At 46.2% G+C, this 9,920-nt stretch overlaps 1 protein-coding gene across 1 annotated transcript; it reads left to right on the forward strand.

Moving 5' to 3' along the window:
• The first annotated feature begins 4,840 nt into the window (after window positions 1–4,840).
• Window positions 4,841–9,472, forward strand: LOC126532199 (acetylcholinesterase-like). The gene is made up of 3 exons (XM_072288390.1): window positions 4,841–4,851; window positions 5,305–5,496; window positions 7,972–9,472. Exons 1-3 carry the CDS (start codon window positions 4,841–4,843, stop codon window positions 9,470–9,472), a joined length of 1,704 nt encoding a protein of 567 aa, XP_072144491.1.
• The last annotated feature ends 448 nt before the right edge of the window (window positions 9,473–9,920 follow it).

Consider the following 9,920-nt stretch of genomic DNA (forward strand, 5'->3'; position numbering starts at 1 on the left):
TTGCCTTTTCATGCACGTTCTAAATTGTATTAATTATAGAAGGTGATTCTCGTATTTTTTGTTTCAATATAGAAAAAGTGAAAGTGCGCCTTTTTATAGGAACTTACAATCTCAAAATACTAAATACACTACTGAAGCAAGAACAATAAAAAAAAAACAATGAGCAAACAACACGCACTACACTGTATACCGGCAATCACAAGACACGAGCACTCAAATAGTGTTAATATAACGGCGTTATCACCAGCACCATAACCCACTACCCCAGACAGTCATTCATGACACAGGAGAGGTGATGACACACACAAATCATCTTATGTATATATACATATGCATCATGTATATTTGCACATAAAACTGACCACGAGGGACAATGCGGGCGCAACATCAATATGTTCTTTAAGGAAATGAAGAAGTGCCGTGCAGTACAGACAAGTCATGTGTATACATATGACTCATACGCAATCTATCAGATTAGTGCTCACTAAAAAATAGCGAAGGGCTCTGATCAGGGCACATCCACGGTCATTTTTATTACTGTGAGTACTATACTCGTGCCACTAAAGGAACGCTCCCATTACCGCTCGCCGAAAGTGACGCATGACCTAGAACGCGCTGCTCTTCAGCGTGACCTCCGAGATGAGGCAGCGCCTCCGGCTGCCCGCGGCACGCTCGGAGATCTCGGAAGTCGCGTGCTCGGACATTCGTCATAGCTGCTAACCAGCATCGTCGTCTGCTAAGGTGCTGTTTAAAAGTTGCTAATAAATAAGACAAATTTGCCGTGGTTAAACACGATTAAGCCAAGATTGTCGAGCGATAGCACGGTTTTGCTTGCTTTGGGAAAGGACACAGACGCTGCTCTGCGCCATCAGCAACTAGCGCAGCTACAAGTGCACCAGAACAAAAAGACGCTGCTCGGCATGGCAGCAGCAGCGAGCGTCTCGCTTCAACCTCAATTAAGCGTTGAAAGCACAGCGCATACGAAGCTACCGGCACTCGGCGCACTTTGTACACATCGCGGATCGCTTTGAAGATTAGGCCCGCGCGATCGCGCACTTTGTCCATATCGCAGATCGCTTTCAAGATATGGAAGCCCAGGCGGCGTACGCCGCAGCCGCCGGCAGTGGCAGGCCTGTTTGACCTTGGCTGCCCCGGCTCGAAGCTCAGGTTTACAGAGCCAGACGTTTCTGGGTTTGTACCTGGAGTAGAGCTGTCGCTGTAAAAAAATACACGTTTACCAGCTCTGTGGCTTTGCCAAGGTTGCTTCAATACCACATATAGTAACCTATAAGCCATTTAGCCAAAGTGATATTTCGTTGAAGTTGTCCTTTAATGAGATCTAAAAAGGCGCAGACATGGCCTACGAAAGTGCTTTATATGCTACTCTAAGTAGGGACAGGAGAGACGGGCAGGTTTAGCAAACTGTTGGATGAACCGTGTTGGTCCTCCAGTTATGGCATTATGAGAACACTCTGTGTGAATGCAGGAGCGGAACGCCACTCTATTTCGTAGCTGGGCACGACAGCGGATATCTAGAACACAGTGTCGTGCTATTGAACGATGAACGCTAAATGCACAGAACATAATCTCCACGCGAATTCACTTGCGCAATTGGAGCAGGTGCTTCCGAGTAATTATTTAAAGGGGTAATGGATACAAGTATGATATCTGTTGGGTCGCTCTGTAATGTCCAAACACAGTTCCACATCCATTAATGAAAAGTGAAGCAAGCTTTTCACCGTTATTATGTCTATGAATGCTACAGTCCCAGCGGAAAAAGATTAGCACAAGTGATTCGTGGCAGGAGCGGCAAAATAGCGACAGGCGGTGCTGTTGCTCCTGAACGCGCCGCTGGCGAGAGTCCAGGCTCGTTCCATTTTCCAAAGCAGGTGAGGGTCGGCGGAAAGGGGCCCATTTTAAAATGCGCCCGGTAATTGATATCTTATGCGTTACTTTACGGCAGAATCATGCGCTACTATGGGTGCGCACATGAACCCGCTCTTCTTTGTTTTTGTTCTTTTTGCGCTGGCATTGTGAACAGCGGTGTTTCTTATCGCGGTTGTATCTAAAGCAAGCAATTTGCTGGGCGACGCGCTGTGATAGGACACGTGCGACAGTGCCTATGTCAGAGGGCAGCAACTACCATCGCTAATAACGTCCACGCATAAAAAATTAATAAATGGGCTCACTTGGGGCCGTCTCGTTGGCGCATAGCTTGGCCGAAAAGAGAGGCCTTCGAAATGCGGGTTCAAGGTGGTTCGGCGTCTGCCGGCCACCGCTGTTTTGGAAAATGGGATGTGCCTGGCACTCTCGCATTCGGCGCGCTCGGGAACAACAAAGCCGCGCGTGTCGATTTTGCCGCTCTGGCCGCGAGTCAGTTGTGCTAATCTTTTCCCGCTGGGGCTGCACATTTCCGCAAAACAACAACAACAACAACAACAATGAAATGATATATCAGTAAAAGCCTAATTAGCGCAGCAATGCACGATTTATTGATTACATTACTGGACTATCTACAACTAACAACTTGCTCCAGCATATAAAAAACGCTACTATAGGCTGTGCGTTAAGTTTCACGTGCTTAAATATAAATTTCGAGGTATTAAAGTTCGTGCAGCAGAAGAATGCTAGATGAGCATTATGGTTTTAAGGAGTAGCGTTAGCTCGAAGGCTGCTGTCCAGATACACAGAAAAGGAAAAATAATATTTCTCGGCAACCACTGCACCAAATTTGATGAGGTTTGTTAATTAAAAGAAGTAAGGATGTAGTTGCGGTTGGTAGCGAATTTTTTATTGTAGCCGCCAATTTGTTAATAAATATTGTTGAAGATGGCATGATTTCAGAAAACTAAACTGCCAAGTTTACTACTTTTTAACTCATCAATAACTAACGATATCACAACTTTGTAAATTGCATCTAATGGCACATTTAAAGCGGACAAAATCAGTCTATTAAGCATGGCTCTCAAATAAACCACTAATATATGACTAGAACCTTCGCAGAACCCTTGTGAATAAGGTAACAAATTTACGTAAAATATAAGTTGATGTAACAGATTTATCAGCTTTGTATGTTAATCCTATTGCATTCTGTTTACAGAACTTCTATATCTGTTGTTGGTGCAGAGCTACGAATTTGGAAACGTCGTGCTTCTATCTAGTTTTTTTCTTCAATCTTGCCAATCTATTTACATTGCCTTTGGAAAAGTTATGGCCTTCAATGTTTCCATTCCAACAGTCACTAGAATTCAACTTTGGAAATGCAATAAACTTGGTTAAAATTAAATTATGTGGTTTTACGTGCCAAAACCACTTTCTGATTAAGAGGAACGCCGTAACGGGGGACTCCGGAAATTTGGATTAGCTGATGTTCTTTAACGTGCACCTCAATCTAAGTACACGGATGTTTTCGCATTTCGCCCCCCTCTAAATGCGGCGGCCGTGGCGTTGATTCGATCCCGCGACCTCGTACTTAGCAGCCCAACGCAATAGCCACTATAAGCAATCACGTCGGGTAACAGATTTGATTAATGTCGGCCCTGTGGTTATTCCAGAAAAGGGTTTCTTCGTTTTACATGCGTTTGAACAGGCGGCATCGTGGTTCGGCCCCAGTCTCGTGGCACGAGCTACAGCTTCTTAAGGGCTTCGGCGTACTGTATTGCAAGTAAGCGTGCTCATTTCAGTAATACGGTATAAGAGTCGCTATTGAGCTACTTTGCGCTGGTGGTTTTTGTAATACCGGCGTCACACGTACACTTCTGATTACAATCGGACTCGATCCGGAGCAAATTTCTTGATCGCGATCAACAATGGTCACTGCTACACGGTTTGATGTTCCGATTCGACTTATTATCGTCTGCCGATCTTCTGCAACTTTCAGAACTGCAATATGCCTTGGCTACAATGCAGATTCGCAAAATATAATTACACTTGGGCAATATTTATATTTTAGATCTTACTATTGCTGATAAAAAAGGTTTTTAGGTGTTTTTTTGTTGAGCTGCCTTCACTTTTTTGCTTTATAGCGTTTTGAGAACACTGTGCTAGAGGGCGAAGACGTCAGCCTGCGATCGCGATCAGGAGTGCATGTGTGACAACGGTATAATAAGTATTCTGTGTGACATACATATGTATACCTATATATATATATATATATATATATATATATATATAGCTATATGGGGGGTCAGATAATGGGCCAGCTGGAAGAATAAAATGAAATACGTATGTTACTGGCCGGAATGGGTTGCATCAGCAGTGCTCGAGTCAGGAAAGCGGTGCAGTCAGCCTACACACTATCTGCAGCTAGGGAACGGTTCTGTAATTATTTCGTTGTTTGGAACGTTACACCATATCACTCTGTCTGTGGCGTCAGCTTCAGTGAGCGACTTGTGGGGGGGGGGAGGGAGGGGGCATATTGTGTAAGAGTCCACCTAGTGGACATGTCCATTTCGTCTGCTGCTGAAGTGCTGATTGGCTGCGCTGGGGTACGCGTCAGGAGGAGGCAGGCATTCCAGCCAATCAGCACTTCACCAGCAGACGAAATGGACATGTCCACTAGGTGGACTGTTACAGAATACCCCCCCCCCCCCCCCCCCCGACGACAATGGAACACCTGCACAGGAGGCATAAACGCGCGTTGGCACGGGGAAGCTGCAATCCCTTCGGCGCCCGCAGGTGTTTTCTGGGCCCTAAAAGTCTAATTGAGATTTTACTTTACGGGGAAAGTGAACTTTTATGGTATGGCCGAGTAATATACCCCCCCGTAAGTCAAGTGTATTTATTATCCTTTTCTCGAAAGAGCGGGAACAAAGGAGCGCCGTTGAATTGGAGCTCCATGATGGGAGTAAGGTAAGTCAAAGTATGTCGAAGCGGCGGTGTAGCGTCTGCTGAACGCGCATGAAATTGGCGGTGTTTGTGTGAAGCCGCTAAGCAAGCGAATAAGGAAGGCGCCTGGTCCTCTGTAATGGCTCCGGTTTGTCTGCAAATTTCGTTCACACGTTTAATCAGCACTATGGGCAACGACAACGCACAAATTTGAGAATAAAAATTGTTAAGCGTTCTGCATACCCTTGAAGCTAAGATTTTGAACACAAAGTCTGTAGGCATATGTCTGAAATTGCGCTGCTGAAATGTTTGCCATTGATGGATAACGCAAATATTTATAAAGAACCAAGCCCGCCTACCATTCAAGAATAAGTAGAGAATGCATTGGGAGGTGGTTATTTGTTGCCCTATATTGCACTCTCCTATGCGGGGCGCTTCCCTTATCACCGTGACTTACCCTTACACGGAATCCAACAGGTACTTCGGTCACCACTTCCCCAAGCAACGCGTTCGGAGCTCTGAGTGGCAACTCACCGACGTCGAGGGATGGGAGACCGCGGTGTCTAGCTCCAACCCAGCCGACCAAATACGGCTGGTGGACTGGGCTCTGAGGGTCGCCGAGGGCCACAAACTCCCGGACACCCTACGCGCTCCTGAGCCCCCTCACAAGTAATATTGTAAAAAGGCTCAAGCAATAAATGTTTACCACCACCCCACCTTCGGAATCCCGTGTAGCACCTGCCACTGCCTCTGATCGCAGACGCTGCGACAAGAGACGCAGCATCTCAACGACAGCGTCTCAAAGCGCTAGATGTAACGAAGGAAGAATGCGAGAACGATCCCTCGCATTCTGCAAGCACAGAGCTTGCATGCAGGTTTCCCTAATGGATGGATGGTTGGATAGATGCTATGAGCGCCCCCTTTGGAACGGGGTGGTGGGTTGCGCCACCAAGCTGTTGTTATTATATTGCCTAATGTCCTACCTCTGTGAAAAAAAGAAAGAAAAGGAAAAGAAAACCCACGATGATTAACCATGACCAAACTTCCTGAAACCAAACGTGGGGCGCTATAACGTAAAGCTATTCCAAACTTTCCTATCCCATTTCTGCAGTCAACCTTGACGACTGATCAACATTTTTTTGAGCACCTCCCATTTCGCTTATCTCTAACACAACGTCAGGAAAGCCGCGAATGCTCTCCATCTCCTGTGCCGTGCACACACTGATTATGCATAATTAGACCGAACAAAACAAATTATTTTTCTACGCCTTTTTACCATCAGCTCTCCTCAATCGTTCAAAAGGTTTCGGGCTGCGCCCACTTCGCCTGTCTGTCACGCGGCATCGCAAAACCGCGAAAGCTCACCGCGTCAGTGACATGCACGCTACAAAGATGCATTAATACTCCGAACAAAACCGAATTGTTTTCGGAATAGCAGGAGAGTGCCCCATTTCGAAATGAATAGCCCGTCGAACACTCTGGCAAGGGCTACTTGGAGCTGCAGTGAAGATGGTTTTATTTGCGTATAATATAAATTTTCGCCTGGCACCACAACGTTGTCGAGTCTTTTCAGCACTTACACGACGTCACTCCCCCAAATTTTGCTGAGGATCCGTTTTAGCTGCGGTGTTACGCTTCCGTTGCATGCCGCCGCGATTTTCTACCAGACACCGAAAGCTAAACAAGAAAAAGTGTCCCAATCGCAGATTCCGGCGCCACCCTCCTCATCAGGTTGTGTACTTGCACTGCGCTAGCTCGACCCCACCGAAACCCTCTTCACTTATGCGCACTCCTATCTTCTGGTCAGCGAATTAGGACAGAAAAATGTCGTAGTTTCTCCCGAAAGGCGTAGCATTGATTGCAATAGCAAATTTGTAGACAGCTAAGCGAAGCAAGGATAGTAGCTTTATCGGCCGTGTAATCTTGAAAGTATTCGGTTACTAACTAAATTAACAAGCATGGTATCACATGCGCAGAAGCAAACATGAACACATGTCGCTCGCTGACCGCGCACACTCGCTATCAAAACGCTCGAGTGAAAAGCAGCGAGAACCCAGCGCACACGAAGCTATCAGCACTTGGCGTACTCTCCCCCCTTCGTCGATAACGTTCAAGATAGGGCACGAGCTGTCGCGCCATACTTAGCTGCCGCCGGAGTAGATAGCGCCCCCATTCCCGATCACCGACCCCATGCCTTGCACGCGACGGCGACGGAAGCCGGCACGCTTCCTCCCCGCTTTCCTCCCTTGCGCGCGCGAGATTGAACCACCATCTTCGGCTCATTCTCGCACGCTTCGATTCGCACACACAGAATGCGGCACGCGGCGACGATTTTATCGCCCTTGGACTTTATAATCACGGCAACGCCGACGGCAGAAATGCGTCTGGGGTGCCCATATAATTGCTGTCGCAATAAAATCTGTCAACTAAGCCAATGTTATTCACTTTGAAAGCAAGCAAATGTGACCTTTAAATTAGGAGAGCGCTTCATCGGACTATTCAAACTACGGTGCGAGTCCCCGCCTGATGCTTGCGTTGGCCGTTACGTAAATTTCACTTCAGGAGATTGGAATCAAAGCAACTACTCAAGTGCGCGTCAAACCATATGCGCTTCCATGCGCGTACCTGAAAATCCGCAGTAGCGTGGGGCAGACAAAAGGAGGTTAATTCAACCAACTACAGGAAGGCGGCACAGGCGATGATTCCGAAGTGCAATTAACTTGCCTTTGTGTATCTTAGACGCTAGACACCAATTCAACAATGCAAAATGCGAACTTGCTATATTTCTATGTTAACAAGCTATATAATTTGCTAAAATATGATACATGTTTCGCCAGTTAAAACCATTATGCACGGCCAAGCTACATGTCATAACTTAAGAAGCGAAGCTTTCGCAAAGTGGTTAAAGAAATGCGATGCAATCGATTATGTTCTGCACAAAATTTTGCACCATACCGATTATCTGCCTGTGGGTGAAGACGGCAGGTTGCAGAGACTCTCACCACGTGAACGTACATTACACTGTCTCCTCGATTCGCGCATACATTTTTTTTCACTCATTGTTTTGGAGGTTGTTTATGAGAACTTCACAAATTCTATTTCCCATAAACCAAAATGTTCCTTTTTTGTTCTTTGCATGAACAGTGTGGGACAGCCTGCGCCGAGCACCTGGAAATCTGCGCTACTGGTAACGTTAATTTGTTTGGGGAACATCGTTAACGTATCTTCCGTCATAGTGTCGACGACGAACGGACGCATCCGTGGGCAAACTAACACGTTCTTGGACAAGCAAATACAAGTTTTCCTTGGAGTTCCATATGCTAAAGCACCAATCCGTGAGCTACGTTTCCAAAAGCCACAGCTTCCGGACTCGTGGGATGGCATCTACGACGCAACTTCCGTGAAAGATTCCTGTATGCAGGCACGAAATCCTCGGATCTTCCCTATACCGACGCCGCTTTCCGAAGACTGCTTGTACCTCAACGTCTGGACTCCAAACGCGTCACAAGGAGCGGATCTTCCAGTCTTGGTATGGGTTCACGGCGGGATATTCAAGATAGGTTCGGCCTACGAAAGCAGGTACAATGCTACTGCCTTATCCGCTCTCAATAATGTCGTCGTGGTGACATGTAACTTTCGACTGTCTATATTTGGTTATTTGGACATAGAGTCAGAAAATATTTCGGGCAACGTGGGTCTGTGGGACCAATTGTATGTGCTACAGTGGGTGCAGGATAACATTTTAGCCTTTGGTGGAGACCCGAATTTGGTAACTGTATTTGGGGAAAGCTCTGGTGCTATGAGCGTTCATAATATATTGCTGTCGCCGTACAGCTCCGGCCTATTCCGTCGCATTTTTCTCATGAGCGGAACACAGAGCATGGACAGCACCGTAGATTCTATGTGTGAAAGTACCATGAAGGGTAATGCCGCTGCTAAAGCTTTGGATTGCGCAGACCCCTTCAAGGATTTGGAAAATCACCCGGAGGTGGTGCTCGACTGTCTTCTAGGGAAATCGGCTGTGCAAGTCAGTGAGGCTGCCGAAAACGTGACAGCGCCGAAAGTCATAGCTTTTCTGCCCACCTTCGGGACAGAATTTTTACCAGAATTACCGTCTGTTGTTGCAGACCAAGGACGATTTCGCCCCGTTGATGCGATGGTCAGCGTTACCGCAAACGAAGGAGCATTTGCATTTGTCCTGCAACCAGATACTGAGCTTCTGTGGGGCGATTTTACTGGCAGTAACAGAGACGACTTGAAGAACATGTTATATGAGATCCTATCATCGTGGCTCAAGGATAAAATGCTTCCATTGGCCGAAGTCTACTTGAATGCAGTTTCTCCCGGGGACAATGCTGAACTGAGACAAGCAGTGGCGGATTTCATCGGCAATCACTACTTCTACTGCCCGAGCAGATTTTTTGCCGAGTTACATACGGCGAAAGGTGGCAATGTGTACTCTTTTGTGTTCGGTCATAGGTCTCAGAAATCTGACATGCCAGAGTGGGTTCGAAACACGCATATGGAGGATATACCGTATGTGCTCGGAACACCCTTTCTAGAGGAGGCCAACTACACAGAAGATGACCGGAAGTTCAGCGCTTTCATGATGAAGGCTGTTGTTTCATTCGCACGAGAGGGGTAAGTTACTAAACAACTTGTTTTCGAAATTTTCATTTAACGCGCGTAAATATAAGGAACTCCAGAGAGAAATTTAAACGGTCATGTAAGAAAGAGTAATATAATGTTTCCCAATGTATTATTCTGCGAATCTGTTTTTCAAAGCCGCTTTGCGATCATTTCAAATATTTAATGTTAGCGAAATAGCTCGCCTCAAGTACATGATGAGGCTATCTTATTCTGCAACTGTTCTTGACAATATTTTCCCACACTTTAATTTCGTGAATGAACAGCTTATACCGAGCTTTCAAAACACTTTGATTAAAGTGTGGATTAACCGACAGTGCTGAACGTCAGCTAAACTGCGTCAGAGAGCTCAAAGCGCGAGGTTAAATAAGAATTATTTCTTATCCTTTAAAAGCCAAGCGCATATGAAGTGCAGCAACTAAACCTTACGTAAGATCATGATATCA

This window comes from Dermacentor andersoni, chromosome 5, assembly GCF_023375885.2.
Source record: "Dermacentor andersoni chromosome 5, qqDerAnde1_hic_scaffold, whole genome shotgun sequence".
In the NCBI taxonomy this organism is placed as follows: domain Eukaryota; kingdom Metazoa; phylum Arthropoda; class Arachnida; order Ixodida; family Ixodidae; genus Dermacentor; species Dermacentor andersoni.

Coding starts and splice junctions, on each gene's coding strand:
- LOC126532199 (XM_072288390.1), top strand. Junction 5,497..7,971: donor GCTCCTGAGCCCCCTCACAA/GTAATATTGTAA, acceptor TTGCATGAACAG/TGTGGGACAGCCTGCGCCGA.